At 40.4% G+C, this 24967-nt stretch overlaps 2 protein-coding genes across 3 annotated transcripts; both read left to right on the forward strand.

Moving 5' to 3' along the window:
• The first annotated feature begins 1538 nt into the window (after positions 1 to 1538).
• Positions 1539 to 9815, forward strand: zmp:0000000881 (inhibitor of nuclear factor kappa-B kinase subunit alpha). Of its 2 annotated transcripts, none has more exons than XM_017452760.3 (5): positions 1539 to 1653; positions 3029 to 3174; positions 3265 to 3403; positions 3502 to 3609; positions 7975 to 9815. In XM_017452760.3, exons 2-5 carry the CDS (start codon positions 3029 to 3031, stop codon positions 8890 to 8892), a joined length of 1311 nt encoding a protein of 436 aa, XP_017308249.2. In that variant the 5' UTR covers positions 1539 to 1653; the 3' UTR covers positions 8893 to 9815. The 2 variants fall into 2 exon arrangements, with proteins under 2 accessions (XP_017308249.2, XP_017308250.1); XM_017452761.3 differs by lacking the exon at positions 7975 to 9815 and adding an exon at positions 5442 to 7895 and having other exon boundaries at positions 1541 to 1653.
• A 1289-nt stretch (positions 9816 to 11104) lies between these two features.
• LOC108256183 (inhibitor of nuclear factor kappa-B kinase subunit alpha) lies at positions 11105 to 14567 on the forward strand. Its single transcript, XM_017452772.3, has 5 exons — positions 11105 to 11217; positions 12277 to 12422; positions 12662 to 12800; positions 12878 to 12982; positions 13369 to 14567. Exons 2-5 carry the CDS (start codon positions 12277 to 12279, stop codon positions 14263 to 14265), a joined length of 1287 nt encoding a protein of 428 aa, XP_017308261.2. The 5' UTR covers positions 11105 to 11217; the 3' UTR covers positions 14266 to 14567.
• The last annotated feature ends 10400 nt before the right edge of the window (positions 14568 to 24967 follow it).

The following is a 24967-nucleotide window of genomic DNA, read 5'->3' on the forward strand; positions in this document are numbered from 1 at the left end:
CCCGCTCTACCACCTGATCCGCCACAGCCACCTGAAATACTTAAACCAAGCCTGTTTGGCATGAAATACTGACTGAGATGACGGATTTCTCCCCCCGATGTTTTGTTTGAACATTACCGTGAGTATCACGATCTCATGCACCGTACTGCTGCCACATGATGAGCTGATTGGATAATCGCATTGTACAGGTGTTCCTAATAAAATGGATGGTGAGTGTATATGGTGGTTTTTATCATTCCATGCCAAAGAGAGAATTTTTTTTCGCCAAAGCCTTCATATATCATGACAAACTTCCGACAGAACAATTACACATGTTCCCCTGCGTTAACAAACACCTGACTCATCGTCGGCGTGGTGACAGGAACTCGGTGTGAGTCAGGTGCTACAGGAAGCTCAGCACGGCTCTGAAGCTTCACGTATAACCACTCCTCAGTGGGAAGAAGAGAACGAGAGCACAGCGTACACAGCGAGGATATTACGCTGAATAATTTCCAGCACTGTGACGTTGACATGCCCCGTCAGGCCTTCTGCAGTGTCCTGAGACGCACCTTCTCATCCTTGAGGGTCAGATATCCTTACGTTTTGATGGCATCATATTTTTGGCAGGTGGTAAAGTTTTCATGCTGAATTTATGACCCTGGACCTCATTTCTCCCCATCAATGGTTTGGCCTGGTGTCAGGAAAGTGTCTGAGCAAGAAGACAATACTGCCATCCAGTGTCTGAAGTGAAAATAACACATGTTGTGTTCTTACTGTCTATCAAACGTCAATAATTCAAACACACAGTTAAGGCGAAAAAGTAAACAAGGAACATTTGAGCATTGTTTATTTACCTGCTTATTTAAATGTTTTCATGTCGAAAAGGGACATTTTTATTTGTGTGCAAAGAAGAAATAAATGGCCAAGAACAATTAGGATCGCTGTGCTAATTGGCACGTAAAGGGCAAACAAAGGGTAAATAAATAAATAAATAAATAAAATTTAGATGAGCATTTGGAATCCACTGATGTAAAAGAGGAACTGCTTTCTTTATATGTCAGTGAACAACTCAGGATTCATTTTTCCAGGAGCGACTGATGCATGACCTCACCGTTTCTTTGATCACCAAGCAGAGCTCTATAAATAAACGAAATGATTCGTTTGTGCTTTGTGATTCATTCGTTCAGCTCCATTAACCTCCCCATCCTAGCCGGCGCTACAGTCTTCGTGAATCGTTTCATTTAAAAAAAAAAGAGTCATTCAAAAAAGAATCGATTCTTTAAAAGCAGCTTATTATTATAACTCCAAGTGTGATATGTTTCATATTATATACAATTGTATTGTATATTATATATACTTTTATGTCTCTTGCTCAATTATAAGTGTCAGATGTTGGCGTTCGGTTCTTTAAGGAACATGTTTTTCCTTAAAGGGGAAAAAAAAATTAGTAATATGTCACAAGTTCCATGAGAAATACATGATCGCCATGTAAGTCCTCTTTTTTTGTTTTTTTTGGCAGTTTCCTGAATGAGGATGTGCCAAGAACAATGACATCCACACCCACAGACACACCCACAGACACACCCACACACACAGAGGTAGATATTCATCAAAGAACAGCGCTGTCATTCTGAGACTTCATACGACGTGAACTGCTGAGCGAAGCTCTATAAGGTGAGTCTTGTACATTTCCGTTTGATGTCTCTTAACAATCAGAGACTGATTAATTAAGCTTAGCTGTGTGTATGAGTTTGAGTCTGAACGCTCTTAATAATATTGACTTGGAATACTGTTAGTATAGTTTTACTCGCTCGCTCGCTCATATCAAGCAAATGTACTGAGACTTTCGGCTGTGCAAGCGATATCATATGCCATTTTTCTTTAGGCTACGAACAAATCGAGGCATTCGTCTGGTAACGCGGTAGTAAACAAACTAAATCTAATAGGGATTTTCAGAACAAATAAAAAAAAACCTTCCTTCATGATTAATCATTAACATTCATCATCATCATCATCATCAGACTAGATAATACTATGTAAGTATTAATATGATATAGTAAGCTTATAAGCTTATATGTATCATCTAAATAAACTGTACTGTTTAATACAACAGTATGTAGTGTGGACAAAATGGAGACAAAAAAAATACATTTATAGCAAAAAAATATATATATATTTAAAGATTTAGCTTTCCAGCAAGCTAACTCATTTAAAGAGTGTATGTTACGATGTTTATAATGATTAAAGAAAAAAATAAAATAAACGAGAGTGGTTTAAAAGTTTGTGCCCCCCCAAAAAAACCAGGTTCTACCAAAAACTATAGCTGGAAATTCCAGTAATGATGTAAAGGTGACTGGAAACGGACACATAGAGCGCTTTGGTTTCGTAATACTTGCCTGAAGCGAGGGCCGGATCTCATCATCAGTCTGAACTGTCTACTCGGCACGAGCCCGGACACATCTGAACTCCTCAACTGTTGTTTAGTATTGGAAAACGAACACGTGAGACAGGCTGTTCCGTCACGTTTGGAATTAAATAGATCTGTTGGACCGGTTTTGAGATCAGGGACTTTTCTGGAAAGCCCACTGGGTTAATCTAGAAACGAATAAAGCTTGTGACCACCAGTTTGTGTCATGAAAAAAAAATAAATAAAAAAATTTAAAAAAAAACAAAAAAGGAAGCCGAAATCAGGATCTATAGAAATCTGCATCAAACCTAACGCACATGAAATTTACAATCTTTAAAGCGTTAATTACAGACGGGAAAAATCTTTTGCTCCGGATCCTGATAGCTCGTAGACTTTTTGAGTTTCGTATCGAATACAGTAACGACTTCTGGAACTCTAATCGATGAAATTGAGTGTCGCTGTGCAGAACATGGGCTTGCTGCAATAGATGTCTGGTGACTCACCTCACCTTGTCGAAAACACCTTGTTTTTTGACACGCCTTAAAAGGAAAAAAAAAAGATCCGCGTCACCTGTTAAATGAGGAAATAAAAAACACGTTAACGATCAACTTTTCTCCTGTACTTGTGATTTGAATATATTAGATGGATTTTTCTACAAAAACCCTGGCAAAGGGTTGCTTCGGGAAAGTGTATAAACAAAAGTACGGAGACGCCTGGGCCGCGATCAAGAAAGTGCCTGTGAACCTCATCACTAAGGAACAGCTTTCCAGAGAGTGCCATGTTTACGAGTGCGTAAAGTTATCATTCCTCACACAGATATTTTAATCACACGTATTTAGAGATTTTGTCAATCACGTATTCGATCTTTCTAACTGCAGGAAAGGACAACACAACAACGTGGTGAGGCTCCTCGGGACGCCGTGGCTGGACGACGGAAAGTGGCACATTCCTCTGGAGTTCATCTTCGGAGAGGATCTTGAGACGGCCATATTTGACGTACAGAAATCGAAAATACAGGTATGTGTCGGAAATGAATCGACGGATAATTAAGAATAAATAAAGATTTAAACTCGCCTTACCTAGTGCTAAAATGCTACTGCTAACGTTCTTTACAGCTGACCTCGTCGGTAAAGGCCACCATCATCACGGGTATGTGTGAAGGATTGAACTTCCTGCACAGCAAAGACATCGTCCACCAGGACCTCAAACCAGACAACATCATGGTGAGTGCTGATGTACCGTAGGCTTCAAGAAATTCAATAGTTTAGCACTTCTCAAAGTGTTTAATTCCGCTTACGCTACAGCAATCTGCCAATGATTAGATTGTTTATTTGTTTAAGAGCAACACATTCAGTCGTTCGATTCGTTAATAGTTACATGTGATGTTGGAACTTCATGTTATCGCTTATGTTATAGCAGCTAGAAACAGTGGTCCTCTCAGGTTCTCTCAAAGATACAATGGATATTAAAAAAAAAAAAAAGTCTACACACCCCTGTTAAAATTTTGTAATGTTAAAAAAAAAAAGTTCAATCGTGTAAATTGCAACGTATAAATATCAAGTGGCAAACACGCAGAAATGTTTTTGGAAAAGAAAAAAGAAAAACAAACACCTCCCATACCTAACTTGCATAAGTATGCACACCCTTGCATGATTAGGAATGTGGCAGTTTTCAGAATCGACCAATCACATTCAAACTCATGTTAAATACTCTTAGTGTACGCGTGCCATCAATTAAAGTGACTGATTAACCCCCAAAAAGTCCAGCTTAATTCCTATAGGATTTTCCTGACATCTTCTTGGTAGCCATGGGCTGCAAAGAGCTTACAAAGCAGGTAAGGGATCTCACTGTTAAAAAAATCAATCGGGAGAGGGTTACAAAAAAATTTCCAAGGCATTGGATATACCATGGAACACTGTAAAGACAAGTGGAGCAACAAGTGGAGCAAATATGGCACGACAGTGACGCTACTAAGAACAGGACGTCCCTCTAAAATTGATGAGAAGATCAGGTTTAAACCAGTCAGGGAGGCTGCCGAGAGGCCTACAACGACATTAAAAGAATTGCAGCGATTTCTGGCAAGTACTGATTGCTCCTTACATGTGACAACAATCTCTGAATTATTCATATGTTTGGGTGATGGGGTCAGGTGGCAAGACGGAAGCCCTTTTTAACTAATAATAATAATAATAATAATAATAACAATAATAATAATAATAATCTCCCAGAACCATGTTCTGATGAAACCCAGGTTGAGGTTTTTGGGCATAAAACCAAAATATATGGTTGGCGCACACACACACACAAAAAAAAACAAGCATGGGAAGCATGGTGGTGGAAGCATCATACTCTGGGGCTGTTTTTCTTTAGCTGGAACTGGAGCTTTATTCGTGGCTTTAAAACCTTAAGATTAAGAAGAATTTCACCTTGCAGCAAGACAACGACCCAAAGCAAACCACCAGATCAACAAAGGAACATCTTCTTCAAAACAAGTTCAAGGGTTTGGAACGGCGCAGCCAGACTCCAGACCTAAATCCAATCGAAAATATGCGTGGTGACCTGAAGAGGGCTGTGCACAGGAGATGCCCAGACAGTCTGACAGAGTTAGAATGCTTTTCCAAGGAAGAACAGCAAAATATTGCTGAGTCAGGATGCTCCAAACTGACTGATACTTACCTCAAAGTATTGAAGGGCTGTGATAAAAGCTAAAGGTGCTTCAACAAAACAGTAGTTTAGTAGGTAGTTAATGATTCACTTTAATTAATAGGTTCAAATTTCACAATGAAGGTAGAAAAGGTTTACCTCACAAAAACCTGCCATTTTAACAGGGGTGTGCAAACTTTTATATCCACTGTACTAAGACGAAAAAAGAAAAGAAAAAAAAAGCAGGATGCCACTGATAGACCGATAGACCAACTGTTAACCAGAAGACTTTCACATGGTGGAAAACATAACGTTACGACTTTACCACCGATCGTTAAAAAGTGCTGATAATGGAGACTCATTTCCAAAGCTATTTTTTTATATCAACTTTATTTTTTTTCCATCCAAATAGATTGAGCACGGATCTCATCGTGCTGTGATCATTGACATGGGCCTGGCAAAATTCTTCAGAAATGGCTTAAGCTCTGCCGTAAACTTGGGCAATGAGGCCTACGCTGCTCCTGAGATCCTGCAAGGGAACGTTCGAGACAAGCGTTCGGACGTGTGGGCCATGGGAAAAATGAGTGCAGAACTCTGCGCCAGGGTCCGACTTCCGACCCTTAATCTGACTCCCATCAAGATTAAAGAGACTCTGAAAGACAATCCTTATTGTAGTGTTGTGTCCAGTATGGTTGTGAAGAATGCAGCAGAGAGAGCCACCATGTTTGGAGTTATTGGAGAGATCCGGCAAATCGGGGCGAATCAGGGGGCAAATCAATGGGCAGGAGCAGGAAGACCACATGCAGGTTTGGGTGCCCCAATGGCCGCCCCGATGGGCGCCCCAATGGCCGCCCCGATGGGCGCCTGGGGAACAGGGGCTGCTGATTTTGGCGCGAAGCAAAAATTGCGCCCACCGACCCCTTATCCTCCAGAAGCGAAACACCACGAAATACCTGCTGAACGCATCCACCGTAGCCCATCTCCACGACTTCAAGCTATAGTTCCTGTTACTGCGACGGAATTGGCCAATCAATTCTCACAAATATCCATTCCTTGTCCTTTACCGCAAGATGGAAAGGTGATTCATCGTAGTTTTGATAACGACACTGGCCAAATGGAGATTAAACAAATAGTCATGAAGCACGGCAAGGTTGCTAAGTATGACCACGTGGCGATTACCAAGTGATCAATACAAGAAAAAGAATACAAACGATTTAATCAGCTTTTCAGTTTTGCTGGGATGTGATTTGGAAGTCGCCAGTATCATATACTTTCAACCTGTGAATCTTGGGAACATCTGAGGGGAAAATGTGTCGCTTTTACAAAGTATAGTGAATACTATAAACATCCCTTGAAAACACTGTGCATAACTTGAGCCATTACAAAAAGGGGTCACGCTGTAAAATCACTGGAACGAGTGGAGAAGTTTCCCGAGACAGTACTGAGAAAAGATTCCAGGTGGTGGATTTAAACTCTTTACGCTGTGGAGATAACAACCAGAGACAAAAGTGGGGAAAACCGGGATTATAGTCTTGCCACACATAAATCATGCACTGTTTCTCTTGTAAAGAACTTATAATGTGGTGTGTGTGTGTGTGTGTGTGTGTGTGTATACGGTGAATATGTTTTGCTAAATATTTAATGTGTTAAAATACTTTTTGTCCTATAAAACTACATACTTTTGCACAATGGCCTACTGTGTCAGTATTTGTAAAAGGTTCAATTTACCGAAAATGCTGTACTTTCATTCAGAATTATAGCATCGAGATAACGATTGTCAGAACATTCATCACTACGTGGCATGCGTGGTATTCACAAAAATCATCATCACTAGGTATACTGTACTGAGAGGGAATAATAAGTATGTATTCATAAGCATAAACAAAGAGAGTTGTTTTTTTGTTTGTTTGTTTTTTTTTTTAAATCTGTCGTCATGGACTTTTCTAGCATTTTTATACTGTTAAATCTCGACAACTGATGTTTATTAAAATTCTTAGTAGTTTCATGAAATTCTCTCTCAAAAGCTTAGGATACTGTGAGATAGCTGTATATGAAAAGTAGGCAGGAGTTACATTTGATTAAATTTGAGTGTTCACAGTAGACATTTAGGGGCATAAAAAAATAGTAATAAAATTAGTAGTTGTAGTAGTAGTAGTTATAGTAGTAGTAGTAGTAATGGTAGTAGTAGTGGTAGTAGTAGTGGTGGTAGTAATGGTAGTAGTAGTAGTAGTAGTGGTGGTGGTAGTAATGGTAGTAGTAGTAGTAGTGGTGGTGGTAGTAGTAGTGGTAGTAGTAGTAGTAGTGGTAGTAGTAGTAGTAGTGGTAGTAGTAGTGGTGGTGGTAGTAGTAGTAATGGTAGTAGTAGTGGTAGTAGTAGTGGTGGTGGTAGCAGTAGTAATGGTAGTAGTAGTGGTGGTAGTAGTAATGGTAGTAGTAGTGGTAGTAGTAGTCGTGGTAGTAATGGTAGTGGTAGTAGTAGTGGTGGGGGTAGTAGTAGTGGTGGTAGTAGTAGTAGTAATGGTAGTAGTAGTGGTGGGGGTAGTAGTAGTGGTGGTAGTAGTAGTAGTGGTGGTATTAGTAGTAGTAATGGTAGAAGTAGTAGTAGTAGTAGTGGTGGTGGTAGTAGTAGTAGTTATAATAATACTAAAAATACACCTAATTATGTGCCTATTTGCAAAACCAGTCTGTCCGTTATCATTACGACTCACTGTATTGATTTGATTCTTGCTTTGGTTTCTTCAAACATATTGAGGTCAGAGTGATCCACATTAATTGTTTAATGCTGATTTCTTAGCTAAGTGAATTTTGTGTGTGTGTGTGCAATGTTTTTCAGTGTGCATCAAAATAAATCTGTGATTTGCAGCTCCACTAGTGTCAGAGCTGTTGACTGGGAGAATTTCAGAAATTATTAAATCTTTATCTCCTGTTTCTTTTCATCCCACTAGATTGAGCACAGATGTCATCGTGCTGTGATCATTGACATGGGCCTGGCAAAATTCTTCAGAAACGGTTTAAGCTCTGCCGGAAACATGGGCAACACGGCGTACTCTGCTCCTGAGATCTGGCAAGGAAACGTTCGAGACAAGCATTCAGACGTGTGGGCCATGGGCAAAATCATTGCCGAACTCTGCAGAAGGGTCAGGCTTCCCACCCATGGTTTGACTCCGACCAAGGTTATAGAGACTCTGAAAGACAATCCATACCGTAGCGTTGTGTCCAGGATGGTGATGACACGTGCAGTAGAGAGAGCCTCCATGGCTGAAGTGATTGGCGAGATCCGGCAAATTGAGGCAGGACCAGGAAGACAAAACGCAGGTTTGATGGGTGCCTGTGGACCAGGAAGACAAAACGCAGGTTTGAGGGGTGCCTGTGGACCAGGAAGACAAAACGCAGGTTTGAGGGGTGCCTGTGGACCAGGAAGACAAAACGCAGGTTTGAGGGGTGCCTGTGGACCAGGAAGACAAAACGCAGGTTTGAGGGATGCCTGTGGACCAGGAGCTGCTGATCTTGGATTGGGGAGAAAACGGGTCCTGCTGAGCCCTTACCCAACAGAAGCACAACACTATGAAACACCTGCTACACACATCCACCATGGCCCATTTCCACGAAAGAGAGCCACCATGGCTGGAGTGTTTGGCGAGACCCGGCAAATGGGGGCAAATTGGGGGGCAAATCAGGGTCAATTCAGGCCGCTATTCATAGGGCTGGTAAGGCCGGAATGCCGGCCTTTTGTAGGGGGACAAATCAGGGAGTCATCGAGGCCGCAATTCAGGCCGTTTGTCTGGGGGCAAATGAGAGCGCCAGTCAGGCTACAGCATAGGCCGCTATTCAGGGGGCAATTCAGGGGGCAATTCAGGGGATAATTCAAAGGGCAAAACAGGGCACAAATCAGGGGGCAATTCAGGGGGAAATTGGAGGCAAACAGGGGGCAAATCAGTGGCAATTCAGGGTGCTATTCATGGGGCAGGTATGTCCACAATTTCAGCCTTTTTAGGGGGACAAATCAGGGGGCCATTAAGGCTGCAATTCAGTCCATTTGTCTGGGGGCAAATGAGAGGGCATATCAGGCTACAACATAGGCCTCTATTCTGGGGCAATTCAGAGGGCAGGAGCAGGAAGATCAAACACGTGTTTGGACCTGCAAGTGGATGTCACAGGAACTGGATGTCACAGGAACTTCTGGGCAAAGCAAATAAGGTCTGGCCCCTTCTGCAGCAGCATTGGCCAATCAGTTTTCACAGTTCTCCATTTCCTGTTCTTTACTAGAACATGGAACGGTGGTTCATCATTATTTTGATGATGGTGCTAGCAAGCCAGAGGTTAATCCAATATTCATGAGGAATGGCAAGGTTGTTAAGTATGAAAGAGTGGGAGAGTGTACAAAAATAGTAACGCCAACAGATTGGCAGATGTAAAGTGATTATGTTATGGTGATAAGTGGGGGAAACTTGAAAACAGTGTGAACTTGAAGACAGAATGATAAGTTACATAATACACAATGCAAGACCTCTCTTGTATATGTTTTCCAGATTCAAAACTATAAAGAAATAATACGGTGTGTGTGTATATGTAGAGAATGTGTTTTTGCTAAATGCATAATGTGTGTTAGTATTCTTCTAGTCATGTATAATATATTCTTACCGTGTATCAATGGCAGATGAGAATATGTTGAATATGCATCATTGAAAATATAATGAGCGAATGAATCTTTGAATGAAATAAGGATTTGTTCAGGATGGAAACTTGGCTCAACTATATTTATAAATAAAGCCGCAATTAAATCTCTCTTCAGTGGAATACGATGTATTTGAGTTCTAAAAGGAATAAAAATCTGAGCTATGAATAGAGTTGATTTAAATACCTGTAGGTGAGCTTGGAAAACAGTTCAGTTTTCTACCTGATTATGGCTTTAAACAGCTTTATTTTCAAAAGCACAATTCCATATCTCTCTTTATTTGCAGCAACCCTAGTATTAAGTAGAATCTAGCCCCCAAAATAGTGATAATTACATGAAAAAGCATTAGCCTTGCCATTCCAATATTTTCGGAGGGGGCTGTATTTTTAGTTTTAACTACAGGTTTGTGTCTGTAATGTCAGCGACACAAAACAAACACACAGCAATGCAGTAACGGGAGCTGTAACGATTTCGCACCTGCGTACTAACGAGGACACGCTGCCCCTTCCCGGAATTCTCTTTCTGATTAGAAAGTCAGTTGGTAGTCTTTTCATCGACTACTAACTTCTACGTGTGAAGGCAAGTCAAGGAGATTTGGGGGTAGTGGTGGTTTGCTTCTTGAATGTGAAATGTTTTCCGGAAAAATCTGACCGTGGGAATAATTTGTGCACAAATTTTATTAACGCTTCACAAAAAATCTCTCTACACACAAAGTTTACGTGTTCGAACATTTCAATACACGGCTACACAATTTTTACACTTGCACACAAAGTGTGACATACAGTTGCAGGCTAAGAAATATTCGAAACTATGAAAGTGCAAGTTTGAATAAAATAAAATAAAATAAAATAAAATAAATAGCACGTTCTTTTTAAATCCCATATACTGGCCCTGATTTCACCCCATGAATTGTTTGGCCAGCGTCATAAAACTGTCTGTGTGTCTGAACAGGAAGACAACACTGCCATCTAGTGGCCGTAGGGACAATAGCTATTTGTTGACACTGGTTTTCGATATTTTAAATACAATAATAATATACCATGCCCAGTTCATGTGAAAAATTTGATTTGATTCTTGAACTGGTTCCTTCACACATATTGAGGTCAGCGTGATACACATTAATAGTTTAGTGTTGCTTTTTTTAGCTAAGTGATTTTGTTGTTGTTGTTTTTGTTGAATGGTCCAGTTTAAATGTTCGATTAGGATTGGTGGGTCACCTCATTGTTTTTTGCTTTATATCACAGTTTCCCAACCCTGGTCCTGCACATTTTAGTGTTTCCCCTGCTCCCAACACATAAATAAATCTGGTCATATGTTTTTCTTTAAAACAACAACAACAACAACAACAACAACAAAAACCCCCCTAATACGTCACCACTGGCCTATCAGTAAGTAGTTTTTATTTTCACTTTGGGGAATGAGGGTGTGGTGAGAATGAAAAGATCTCAATCTGCAGCACTTTCTTCATAAAACAATAACCGCTGAGCAAATCTGAGCAACTGCTGAGCAGAAGGTGCAGTATGAACATTTACTCTTACTGATCAGAACTGATTACAGGTTCTTTTGCTTACTTATTTGAATAGTTTGAGCTGTTTTAATATTACTTATTTATGGTGGTGGTGGTGGTGGTGGGGGGGGGGGGGGGGGCTTAAGCTGTGCTAATATAAGTGAATATAAGGACATAACCAAAGTTCTTTTTTAAAAATTGTATGAAGATTTTTTTATTACTTTTTTTAATAAAAACTTTTTTTCAAAACCATTTTTGCAGTGGTTTTGTTTACGGTAAGCAAATTACATACAACTTCATATACAATTTTGGTTCATGTCTCAAACATTTTTGAATAACAAGATGAACAAACAATATGAACATTTTTTATTTAAATTTTTTTTTCTCAGATACCGTGTGGTCCAATCGAATAAATCCTTAACAGAGTAATTGTCCTGCGTAGCATGGCACTAAAGGAGTGTTGCGGGGGAGGGGAGGGGAGGGGTGGGGTGGCGGGGCGGTCAAACAAGACACACATCATACACTGTTAAAATTCTTCTGATAGCTCCTAGACTCGACATTTTTCAAGCTCTGATAAAACAATTTTTTTACAGATTCTGTGCACAACGCATGAACCTCGTAATAGATATTTGGGAAGTCATCGCTCCATGTTCTTTCCCGTACCGTAAAAAAGAACAAGTGCAACTCGATGCCGTCAATGTCTCCGCTACTGACAAGTCTAGTCTTTCCAGTTAGCAATTTGCATGCCTCAAATGCCTTTCAAATCTATTTAAAGGTAGAAAGGGAGCTATTGAAGACAAATGATTTCAGACATTTGACTTTGCCGAACAATTCCCAAATCGAATCGGTTCATCAGCTGGTTATGATGATAACTGCATATACGGTCGATTCTACAAACAGTCAACCGCACGTTCTTGAGATACTGGTCTAACGAGAATGGACAACAGGGAAACATAATAACGCCTCTGCTATCTAGTGTCAGAGACATAAAAAATCATTGTAACACCTGTTAAACGCGAAAATATAAAGACTGTCACGTTTTTCTTAAATCTGTTTGAACATTAGATGGAACCTTCTACAAAAACCCTGGCAGAGGGCTGTTTTGGGAAAGTGTATAAGCAAAAGTACAAAGACAAATGGACCGCGCTGAAGAAAGTGCCTGTGTACGTCATCACTAAGGAACAGCTTTCCAGAGAGTGCCGAGTTTATGAGTGAGCAAATTTATACGATTCCTCCCACAGATATCATGCTCTTTATCTTAAGAGAATTCATCATTTCATTACGGTTAACAGTAAAGGGGAGCTTATATGACTCACGTAGTGCTTACGTGCCGTTTAAAAAGTTCCTTTATTATTACAATAACCGCACAATGAAATAAAGCTTCTTTCATTACAGCTCCTAGCACCGCGTATGTTTCCATTAATCGCTTATTCGAACATTCAAACTGCAGGAAAGCACAACACAACAACGTGGTGAGGCTCCTCGGGATGCCGTGGCTGGAAGACAACAAGTGGCACATTCCCCTGGAGTTCGTCTTCGGAGAGGATCTTGAGACGGCCATATTTAACGTGCAGAAATCGAAAATACAGGTATGTGTCGGGAATGAAAGCAGATTTCAGAAATGTTACATGCACCGTTTAAATGCTACTGCTAACGTTCTTTACAGCTATCGTCGGTGAAGGCCACCATCATCACGGGTATGTGTGAAGGATTGAACTTCCTGCACAGCAAAGACATCGTCCACCAGGACCTCAAACCAGACAACATCATGGTGAGTGCTGATGTACCGTAGGCTTCAAGAAATTCACCAAAGAAGCCGAATAACCGGTCTCCCAATCGCAAACCTTTAAGGATCGGCATAAAGTAAATAACATGAGAAGGAGGATAAGTAAGTTATACAACACTATGCCATGCTGTTTTAGCAAAATCATCATCAGGGTGGTGTTAGTAACGGAGTTACTCGGTGTTACAACCCCAAAACTGATTAATTGTTGTATTCCACTTATTTATACCAATGAAATATGAACTAACGAATCAAAATAAACCCATGATTTGCAGCTGCACTACTGTCAGAGCTGCTGATTGGGAACATTTCACCTGCCAGTAGAAATGATGAACTTTCAGTGACTGATCTCCTGTTTCTTTTCATCCCACTAGATTGAGCACGGATCTAATCGTGCTGTGATCATTGACATGGGCCTGGCAAAATTCTTCAGAAACGGCTTAAGCTCTGCCGGAAACATGGGCAACACGGCGTACTCTGCTCCTGAGATCTGGCAAGGAAACGTTCGAGACAAGCATTCAGATGTGTGGGCCATGGGCAAAATCATTGCCGAACTTTGCCATAGGGTCAGGCTTCCAACCCATAGTGTGACTCCGACCAAGGTTAAAGAGTCTCTGAAAGACAATCCATACTGTAGCGTTGTGTCCAGGATGGTGATGACACGTGCAGTAGAGAGAGCCTCCATGGCTGAAGTGATTGGCGAGATCCGGCAAATTGAGGCAGGACCAGGAAGACGAAACGCAGGTTTGATGGGTGCCGGTGGACCAGGAAGACAAAACACAGGTTTGAGGGGTGCCTGTGGACCAGGAGCTGCTGATCTTGGATTGGGGAGAAAATTGGGCCCGTTCAACCCTAACCCAACACACCATGAAACACCTGCTAAACACATCCAGCAAAGCCCATTTCCACGACAGAAAGCCACCATGGCTGAACTGATTGGCAAGACCCGGCAAATCGATGCAGGAGCAGGAAGACAAAACGCAGGTTTGCTGGGTGCTTGGGGACCAGGAGCTGCTGATCTTGGATTCAGGAGAAAATGGGACCTGCTCGACCCTTTCCCAACGCACCATGAAACACCTGCTAAACACATCAACCAGAGCCCATTACCACGACGTTCACCTTTTGCTCCTGAGAAAATGTTCTCACCAATGGCTTTTCCGTCCCCTTTACCATCAGAGGGAACGGTTAATCGTCACGAGGTAGAGTTCAAACAAATAGTCATGAGGAACAGCAAGGTTGTTAAGTACGAAGATGTGAAATTTACCAAGTGAACTACACAAGAAGTTGTCTAGAAATGATTTAATACATTTTCCAATACGCTGGGTGGTGACTGTTTTTACAATTGTTTTAAAAGCGTTTACGTGTTATAATATGTCATAAAATAATATCCACTAGTAAATGTTGGGTAAATATGGGGGGGATATTGCTTCTGAAAACTACAGTAGATAATAATGAATAAATAAAACCTCTGTGTAAAACTGGAAGCGACATAAATATGTTAGATTCTAAAATCACTGGACAGAAATGAGAAATAAATTCCACTATACTGTGGTGTACATATGTGCTGAATATATTACCTATTCAAGGTGTGTTCATTTTCTTCTCGTCCTGTGTAATACATACTTTTGCACGACGGCCTACTGTGTGTCAGTGGCGGTTGTTTCTCGTCCTCGTGGCCGCGACAATGGCCAGGTCGAACGCTGTTTATGAGGAGTGCTATACAGAACGGTGTCATGGAATCAGCGAACCCGCGTGAAATACCAGTGCAAGTCGTGTTCAGGGGCAAATAAACTGCAACCACGGTGAGTAAGAAACGGTTCAGTAAATGAAAGAGGCTTATCTGGTAGGAGGCGGTATAGAGTTTAATCTGAAATTTGTGCTGCTTTTCATTAGAATTCTATAAACAGTTCTGCACTACTGTTATCAATGATCACTCAAGGTCGTGCTGCGCAATAATTCGACCCTCGTCCAATAAGAGTCCACAGTGGAAAGGAATCCAGGAAGAACTGATTTAAATCCGTACACAACAGCGCTGTTCTGATTGGTCAGAAGGTGTTGAATAAAGCAGTTCTGACAGTAGTGCAGCTGCGAATCAAAAGTTCATATCAATGCTCCTGGCCTCAGGACAGAGGAGTTCATGCTTCATGGATGACAAGTTGTGGGTTGTTGGGTTTTTGTTTTTTTAATCTTATTACCAGAGAGAGAGAAAACAAAGAGAGGACTGGTGAGGGAACGACTGTTTATAGCTGCTATGACATAATTGAGAACAGGAAGTAACTTGACGTTACATGTTACGATTACTGGACTAAAAGGTATAGTAATAATTTAGATTGTAATCGTTGGCAAATTGCTGGGGTATAAGAGGAATAAAACACTTCAGCAAGTCCTCAAAGTCGATAGAGAGGACCCAATGAGACAAAAATATTACACTTGGTCACTTGTTTATTGAGGAAAATGATTCGATATTACATGTCTGTGATGGCGAGTCGTCCTGGCCCAGACGCAGCAAAACAGACTCAAACCATGACACTACCACCGCCGTGTTTCACAGATAGTATGAAGGTTCTTATGCTGGAATGCAGTGTTTTCTTTTCTCCAAATATAACGCTTGTCATTTAAACCAAAAAAGCTCTATTTTGGTCTCATCCGTCCAGAAAAACATTTATACAATAGCCGTCTGGCTTGTCCACATGTTCTTGAGCAAACCGCAGACGGGCAGCGGTGTTCCTTTTGGAGAGCGGTGGCTTTCTCCTGGCAACCCTGCCATGCACACCATTGTTGTTCAGAGTTCTGCTGATGGTGGACTCATGAACATCAACATTAGGCAATGTGAGAGAGGCTTTTAGTTGCTTAGAAGTTACCCAGGGTTCCTTTGTGGCTTCATGGACTATTACACGTCTTGTCCTTGGAGTGATTTTTGTTGGTCCGAGGAGGGGAACAATGGTCTTGAATTTCCTCCATTTCTACACAATCTGTCTGAGTGTAGATCGGTGGAGTCCAAACTTTTTAGAGATGGTTTTGTGACCTTTTCCAGCCTGATGAGCGTCAACAACTCTTTTTCTGAGGTCCTCAGAAATCTCCTTTTTCATGTTCATGATGAAATATTATGAAATATTATATATTATGAAATAAGATATGAAATATTGGATCGTTTTCCTCAATAATGAAATGATTTTTTTTTTTTTGTCTAATTTGTTGAAGTGAATTCTCTTTGTCCACTTTTAAGACTTATATACTCCATCTGGAGTCCCACCTGAGCTGTACTACAGGGTCTAAGATGAATGTGCAAGACATCACTTCGACCCGTGGGCCGTTGAGAAAATATTCTTGATATATTTGATACATTAAAGAATTCCTGACCTCCCGAGGCGGCTCGTGCGTGACTTTCCGAGAATAAATTTAAGACAATTTTCAGCCCGTTGCCTCCAGGCATATTTACCATCATCCTGAAATCTCCTCACAGAAATTTCTACGTACATGATGTGAAGCGAATCAACCGCATTCCATAACACTTAACGCGAGTAAACCCCCGAATCCTCGCTAGAACGAAAAAATACCTCCGATTTTCCTCATACTCAAGCTCTTCTACTGAAGCCCGTGTTCAGATGACACGCCGATGGATTTGATCTAAAATGGATCGTCGGGTTTTGCACAGACTTGTGGGTTCCATGCCGGCGTCAGTGCTTTAGCGCACGCCGTTATGACTCAGAAATTCACCTAAAAATGTCAAAGATCCCACTTTTCACTCCCGTTGTTGTCAACAGTATAAGTTGTAATGAAAATGGCTGCATTGAATTAGAAAAGCATGCCAAATAGAACCATCTTTACGAGTGCTCGCAGACTTCTGGACCCCACTGTACACAAAACAGTACATTGAAGTATGCCACATTGAAGGATTATTTTACATACTAGCTTGTGAGACATTCCCCTCATCATTCTGATCTGTGATCTCTTTTAATAGAGTTGCTTCCGACTCTGCGTGCCATTTTCTTTAAAGTGAGTCATACAACCTGGAGAGTAATTCGAAAATTTCCCATTAGTTTGACAGTAATGACAAATGACATGACATTTTAATACAAAAATGTTTTTGTAACATGGCTGGAACAGGTTAGCGCCTCTAAGTTCCAGTGAAGCGAACTTGTAATGCTACAGCGTACAAAGACATTCTGGACATTTGTGTGCATCCAGCTTTGTGTAATCAGTTTCAGGAAGAACCACAGGTGGGTGTGAGAAGCAGGTTTCCAGATAGTTTTGGCCGTATAGTGTATACACAAATGCCTGTGACAATTACAGAGAAGATAGGTGTGGACTCATACTTTATTATTATTATTATTATTATTATCATTCGGAGTGTGACATCGTTAAGGTCGCAAAATAAAGGATTAAACTGCTACAGCTACTAGAGCTTTAACGTGGGGGGAAAAAGTTCAACAGACGATTCCTTCTGATTAAAAACAAGCGTAGGGAGAGTTTAAGAGAAACTTTTGGAGACGGAGGAGTTTTTTTGTGGTTTTTGTGGAAAACTACTTTGAAAAAAAAATTCACGGCGATGTTTGTTGGTAAACGAGACCTTTTGGCGGTATACTTGTGTCCTACGCACGTGACTCGAAGGGAGCTTTGGCTGAACGCGCATCGTGATGACGTCACGGGACGCGTCTTGGCACGAATCTGTGGATAATCTGCGGCGATTTTTAAAAATCGCAAGCTCCTGTATATATTGCGGAGTTAACTCGATTTTGGGACTGGATATCATAACCATGATCATATTCGTTTCATTTTGTAGGTGTTTTTTGGTTACCTCATACATAGTTTTGATACCAAGATATTTCACGCCGCGTTATGCAGGTTTCGATAAGATTTGCTTTTTGTTTTCGCCACGACGGATGGCGTCACGCACCAAGGATGACGGTCAGTTTAGGAAATTCTACAAGATAAATTTTTGGGGTCAAAAAACTAAATTTTTTTTAAAAAATGCCAAAGCACTTCATAACAATAAATAAATAAATAAATAAATAGCTAAACCATATAAATAACTAAATAAATAAAACAAAACAGGAAACAGAAATTTAGTACTAAGTACTACCATGTGTATATTTTGTGTGATCTCAAGCTAGACAGCATCATGGCGGCCATTTTGTCAATGTGAAAAGAAAATCTAAAGTATGAGAATGTGGTCTCACTATTGCAAGATAATAAACAAAATTTGCACAAAACTAGTTCGTACGTTTTTCTTTGATATAAAAACTTCCGATTCTAGCAATAGTTGTGACATTAAAATCGTTACTACACTCACTACGGGTTGTCAGTCAATCTGTGCGTCGGCATGGCGACACGCAGTGGTCTTCATTCCAGCAAAGGGGGGAAAAAGCACATCAACCTGATGAGACTGAAAAGGCAGAAAGACCATAACGATCATAAATTTCAAACGATCAAGATATTCTCTTCATTACTGTTTATGTTTAATCTGCGCATGACATGAACGTGTACCTCTCTCTCTCTCTCTCTCTCTCTCTCTCCATTCAGTACTCTCTTCAGGACAGACGAGTTTACACTCTGAGGTCTCTCTGTAACATAAAAAGCTGCACTTATTTGTCTTATCGATTTCAAAAGCGAGAGAAAATGAGAGACTGGTATGGAAACAACTTTATGAGAACAAGAACTAAGTTGTTTCACAATTATTGACAAGTTTCTGTAGTGTAAGAGGAAATAAAAGTCTTCAGGGTGAGCTGTTACAGAAAACGAATCGACTTGGAATGCTGTAGAATTATGATTTCCCTTCACTGGAACTGAGGCCCAAAGCTGCACCAGCATGGCAACGCGCCTGTACACAATGCGAGCTCCGTGAAAACAAGTTGTGCTAAGGTTGGAATGGAAGAACTCGAGTGTCCTGCACAGAGCCCTGACCTCAACCCCACTGAACACCTTTGGGATGAACTGGAACCGGAGCCTCCTCGACATCCCAACATCGGCGCCTGACCTCGCTAATGCTCTTGTGGCTGAATGAACAAATCCCCACAGCCATGAACAAGCTGTAAATAGTTGTCCGTTGACTCCGCCCAGCCCGAGTCCAGACAAAACCCTCACGAGTCAATAGTCAAACAATCGATTCACAGTCTGGAGGTAAATTTAGATGAATCAGCAGCTTAAACAGCAGAAACAGACACAGACAGTATTAATAAATAACACGTAATCAACGTAATCAACAATTAGCTACAAAAAAAACCTTTATTTGGAAGGGCTACATGGAAAATAAAGGAATATGTTGGTGCTGGTTAGGATTAAATTAACTTGACTAACTTATTTGTAGTACGATAGACCGGTGGTTAATGTTACTTGTTGGTTTACGAACTAACAAGCAAGATGACAAAGCACTTCGTGTTATGAAGGTTCTGGGAAGCTCGTGTTAGTTTTAGCTTCTAATAAAGAATGGAAAAGAACGGGTACTTAGAGCGAAGTAAAACTGAAAGACAGGTGAAGCGAAAATAGCAGAGTAATGACAAGAATCTGCGATGCACATTTCCTCCACCAGGAGGTGTCTATTCTCACTAGTCTTTTTTTTTTGTTTTGGTTTGTTTGCTTCTTTCTTTCCGCAGTAACACAAGTGTGAAAACAGTGGAGTTAAAATGAAACCAATATCATATGACTATGACTATAAACCAATGACTGAGGCAATGTAGCTAATTAGCAGGAACATTTATATAGCCTTTACAGTCGTGTGAAAAAATAAGTGCACCCCATGGAAATTGTTGGGGTTTTTTTTTCTTTCTTTTACATATTTGGACAAGCAAACATTTGATCCTCTTTGAAACCGTGCCTATTAACAAAGGTGATACACTCTCAAATGACACATAAAATTGACATTTCGTAGTAATTTTCACAATTTAAATGTCCAAATTAACACGTTGAAAATGTGTCACATGGAAAAAGTAAATACACCCCTACAATTACCACACCTTCAAATCCATAAAATTAGAATCAGGTGTTCAAGATTGGGTGCCAGTGATTAGAACCTGCCCTTTGATATTGAGGTGTGTGGTGTCATCATGCCAAGATCTAAAGAGTTTTGTAAGGCCTTCAGAAGAACTGTTGTGGATGCCTATGAGTCTGTGACTTGGTCATTCCAATACCTTTTTCTACATTTTTGTCTTCTTTAGCCATTTAGATGTTGATTTGCTGCTGTGCTTGGTATCATTGTCCTGTTGCATGACCCAACTTTGGTCCAGTTTAAGCTGCTGGACAGATTTCCTTACATTTGTCTCAAGAATATTCTGGAAAAAAAAAAGTGGAGTTTATTGTTGTCTCGTGGACTGAAAGTTTCAGAGGTCCTGTGGCTGAAAAACAAGCCCAAATCATCACCCCTCCACCACCATGCTTCACAGTTGGTATGAGGTGTTTGTGGTGATACGCTGTGTTTGGCTTTCACCAAATATGGCGCTGTGCATGATGACCAAACATCTCCAAGTTGCTCTCATCAGTCCAAAGGATACTGTTCCAGAACTTTTGTGGTTTCTTCAGATGCAATTTTGCAAACCTAAAAACTCCCCAATAAAAATCCTCAAATCCTAAAAACTCCTCAATGAAAGCCATACTTGTTCATTCTTTTTATGATTGTGCTGTCATGAACATAAACATTTAATGTGCTTACAGAGGCCTCTAGATCACATGACGTAGCTATTGAGGCTTTCTTTATATCTCTGAGCATTAAACGGTTTGACCTTGGAATGAACTTGCTGGGACGCCCACTCGTGGATTTCAAATTGTTTGGAGATGGCCTTATAACCCTTCCCAGATTGATGAGCAGCAACAGTTGCTTCTCTGGGGTCATAGCTGACGTCCTTTCTTCTTGGCATGATGTAGACACACACCTAAGTGTTCCAGAACACCAAACTGTCAAAAGTTCTGCTTTTATAGAGGTAGCCACACTTCTTGATGATTAACTAATCCTGTGCATTTCTTTAGTAACACCTGGCTGCTACAGTAATTACTCTCTTAATTACAGTGGAAGTAGGGAGGGTGTACTTATTTTTCCCCCACCTGGTTCATGAATGTTGGTTTACTTGTTTGGGATAAAAAAAAAAGACTACAAATTGAAATCTGTTGGGGTTTTTCCCCCGTTGTCGTCGTCACCTGAAGTTACTTGCTTGTTTATAGAAGTCGGTGAGGACCACACGATAGTCGCTGATAAATAAAAACATAGAATTAAAGGAGGGTGTACATACTTTCCCCCAGTTTACGGAAGAACGACCTGGTTGCGTACATTCATTTAAATGAATATTTTAGAATTTTTTTTAATTACTAACACCTGAAATGGTGGAATATTAACGAACCTTGATGATCCTCGCTGATGTCGTTTTAAGGGAATTAGACTAAAGTTTGAGTTTTATGGGTAAAAAATGTAATCGTGTTGAATAAATATGACAAAAATTATATTCGTTTTTGATAACTGAATGGTGGTAATAGACTCACAGCTTTTGGAGCCTCTTGTAATTTAATGACATGAATACATGAATATCAATGAATTCATCCTGTAATGGTGCAAAACTCAATTAAAAACGTTGCTGTAACTCCGACATGTGAAGACAGTAATGCATGCTGTAACTTTCAGACACCACATGGGGGGCAAAGTCATATTTTAGCTAACGGCGCCACTCGGTGGCAGGACTACGAATTCCAATTTCAGTGACACGTCCAGTATTGTTAATATACTGTGTGTTCTACAGACTCACTGAAACTTTATTAGGAACATTCAAAAAATGATCCAATCTGTCAATCGTACACGTCAAAAGATAGACAGCTAATTTTCACATCATCATAATAGTGGTGGGGGGGGGGGGGGGGGATGTGATCTCTTTGACTTTATCGGTGTCAGACGGGCGGATTTGAGTATTTCAGGAGAATCTCCTAGGATTTCCACATGCAACAGCCTCTCGAGTTTACACAGAATGGTGCGAAAAACAAAAACAACACCCAGTACGCAGCAGTTCTACAGAGGAGAATGGCCAGATTGGTTCGAGCTAACACGAAGGGTCTGGTAACACAAATAACCACTCTTTACAACCACGCTGAGGACAAAAGCATCTGAGGAAGCAACATCGGGTTCCACTCCTGTCAATCAAGAAGAAGACAACATCGCCTGGTCTTTATCTAATCCTTCACTGTGTACAGATGTTCCTAATCAAGTGCATGGTTTCATAATAGACGTATTTATCTTAGAAGGTTTTACCATTTATATGTTAATAAATCAGCGTCCACTTTTACAGACGATTAAGACGGAACACAGTTGCAGCCGAGTGCAAATGGTTGCATCCCCTATAGTTCACTGATGGGAAAATGCAAACTTTGATTCCATTGTACAATGCATCTACAAACAAAATAGCTACTTTAAGGCTTTCGAAATGAAATGTTGGTGCATGTTCCTACAAGATGACGACGTGAATCAAAGTTCGCTTTAGACCCGATTTGAAGAACACATCAGACCGACGTCAGGAAAATGACAAACGAAAGGAATGAAAAACGTACCAAGTATACCAGTGAAGTCTGACGCAAAGTTTGGATGTAGAAGCTATTTACTGCATATCACCCAAGTGATATGGTTTAGATTTTTTTTTTTTCTCCATGAAATTCAAATCATAAACCATTAAATTGTAATATACGCAAATTTTGTTAATACTGAAGGAACAAGTGTGAAACAAACCAAATTGAATGTCATCGTCTTCTTCATTTTGTCCTATGGGCGTGCAAACTTTTGCACTCGGTAAATTGATCTTAGTGAATTCGAATGGCTGTATATTGATTTTAGAGAATCTGCTCAGCCAGCAATACCCTACTACACCGACAATCAATCAGCGTTATTGATGAATTTATCTGCTTACACAGAGATGTATCCTAAGTGCTAGTTTAGCTGTGTCCCAGATTCAGAATTTAATCTTATTCTGTATAATACAGAAGGTTCAGTCAATTGAGGTCGGAAACAATTATGACGTATCCTCCTGCCGATCAGGAAGCCGAGAACATCACGATGTTTCACTTGCTAAGCATTAATGATGGGAATGAAAGCTCTTTGAGTCTCAGTGAGTCAGGTCATTTGACTCTGCTCACCGATACGAGTCGGTTCCTAGACATTTTTTTCTCTAAACAGACAAAGATTCAATTCAAACATTATCACCAATGATTGTCCTTCTTCGCCCAACTGTGACTGAAACTCTTTCACGAAATCTAATTCTACCTTCCAAGCGAACAAAACACCAGTGCATTTTACAGCCCACAATACGCAAACGGATCCTCCTCGTCTTAACACCCGAGAGTCAAACATATCCCTCATTCGGGCTAATGAACAGCTCAGATGCTGAAAGGACATTCCAATGGAAGCATATTGATTACTGAGGAGTACACCGCATTGCTTACATCTAAAAAAAATACAGTTATAAATAAATGAGTCGGCTCTCGACCTTGACCAAAAGGAGTCGACTCAAAGAGTCGACTCTGATGAGTAGGAAGAAAGAGAAAGGATGATCTAATAACAGAGAGAAAGCGATGAGGTCATAGCCACCTGACTCATACTCCCAAAAGATCAGTGTTTCCACTCGCGCATGAGTCTGTGTGGGGGGGGGAAGCTTCACTTAATTTAGAGTTACAACAATAGGCATATACAACACAGTCATAATTAATGAACACTGTTGTAATGTGTTTTTTATGTTTATGTGTTATATGGGAAGGAAAAGTAAATAATAATCAGTGTACCTACAATTTATCTTTTTTACTGAATGAACCATACGTATGAAAACGTATAAGAAATAGCCATGAAGATGGAAGGCACCTGCAGAGTGGGCGTGGCTACAGTCAAGAGTGGAAGGGGTTTGGATTAGTGGTGGGGGAGGGGATAGGGTGGCATATGCAACTTCTTGTCTTTATTAATGTAAATATTTGTATCTATTATTGTAGTCTCTCAAGTCATTTGGTATATTTCCTTTGTTTCAGCCTCAGAATGACCCGAATGACTTTGAGTTCCTTGAGTTGACTTCAGAAACATATTATCTGACTATTATTGGCACCCTGAAACACAGGACACACCCACTCACAGAAATGATTCCGGTTCAATTACAGGCTACAACTCTGCTTATAATTCTTTCTAAGGTGATAAGGATTACTTGTAAGCATTTTTATTTACTAGAAAAATACCTCATAAAGCTCATAATGTGCTATAACTCATAATCCCGCTGTAACACAGCTGTCAGTATTATTCTGCCAAGTGCTGTATGCCAGGGATGACCTTAATAACCTGTGAATAAATCTAAAGCAACTCGAACATCTATTAATGATTATGACACAATCAAAAATGTTTACATTTAAATTTTTAACGTTAAATGTCTTTTTCAAGACAACTACTTCATGAAAATTCCTTTGAAGATGTTTCAAAATCTAAAAATAAAAATCACTATGTAGACTACATTTTGTATTTATCCAGCAAATTAAACTCATCATCATCATCGCAAATGAGAAAAACAAGCTTTTTATCGTCGTGTAAATGAGATTTAATTGTCCTTAGGTAGCTTTAGTTGATGTCCGCTCACATTCCTTGGTAAAAATGTGACTAATTTATCATCAGTAACCAAAAGCAGTGTGTGATTTCTTTCTCTTTTAGTGATTCTTACTTGCATTTTTGCTCCAAACTTGAAGGGAAACTCGACACTATAGGCCAGGGGTGTCCAGTCTTATCCGGAAAGTTCCGGTGTGGGTGCAGGTTTTCATTCCAACCGAACAGAAGCCACACCTGAGTCTATTGAAAGCCAAGATCAACTGATTAAACAGATGGAATCAGGTGTGGCTCCTGATTGGTTGGAATGGTAAAATGGTAAATGGTCTGCACTTATATAGCGCTTTTATCCAAAGCGCTTTACACTGTGTCTCATTCACCCATTCACACACACACCAATGGTAGCCGAGCTGCCGTGCAAGGCGCTAGCTTACCATCGG

The sequence above is a fragment of the Ictalurus punctatus genome, chromosome 23 (genome assembly GCF_001660625.3).
Source record: "Ictalurus punctatus breed USDA103 chromosome 23, Coco_2.0, whole genome shotgun sequence".
Taxonomy (NCBI): domain Eukaryota; kingdom Metazoa; phylum Chordata; class Actinopteri; order Siluriformes; family Ictaluridae; genus Ictalurus; species Ictalurus punctatus.

Excerpts from the sequence above, each read along its gene's own strand:
- zmp:0000000881 (XM_017452760.3), top strand. The coding sequence starts at position 3,029 with ATGGATTTTTCTACAAAAACCCTGGCAAAGGGTTGCTTCGGGAAAGTG. Across the intron at positions 3,175-3,264 it reads AGAGAGTGCCATGTTTACGA|GAAAGGACAACACAACAACG; the intron begins GTGCGTAAAGTT and ends TTCTAACTGCAG. Across the intron at positions 3,610-7,974 it reads TCAAACCAGACAACATCATG|ATTGAGCACAGATGTCATCG; the intron begins GTGAGTGCTGAT and ends TCATCCCACTAG.
- LOC108256183 (XM_017452772.3), top strand. The coding sequence starts at position 12,277 with ATGGAACCTTCTACAAAAACCCTGGCAGAGGGCTGTTTTGGGAAAGTG. Across the intron at positions 12,423-12,661 it reads AGAGAGTGCCGAGTTTATGA|GAAAGCACAACACAACAACG; the intron begins GTGAGCAAATTT and ends TTCAAACTGCAG. Across the intron at positions 12,983-13,368 it reads TCAAACCAGACAACATCATG|ATTGAGCACGGATCTAATCG; the intron begins GTGAGTGCTGAT and ends TCATCCCACTAG.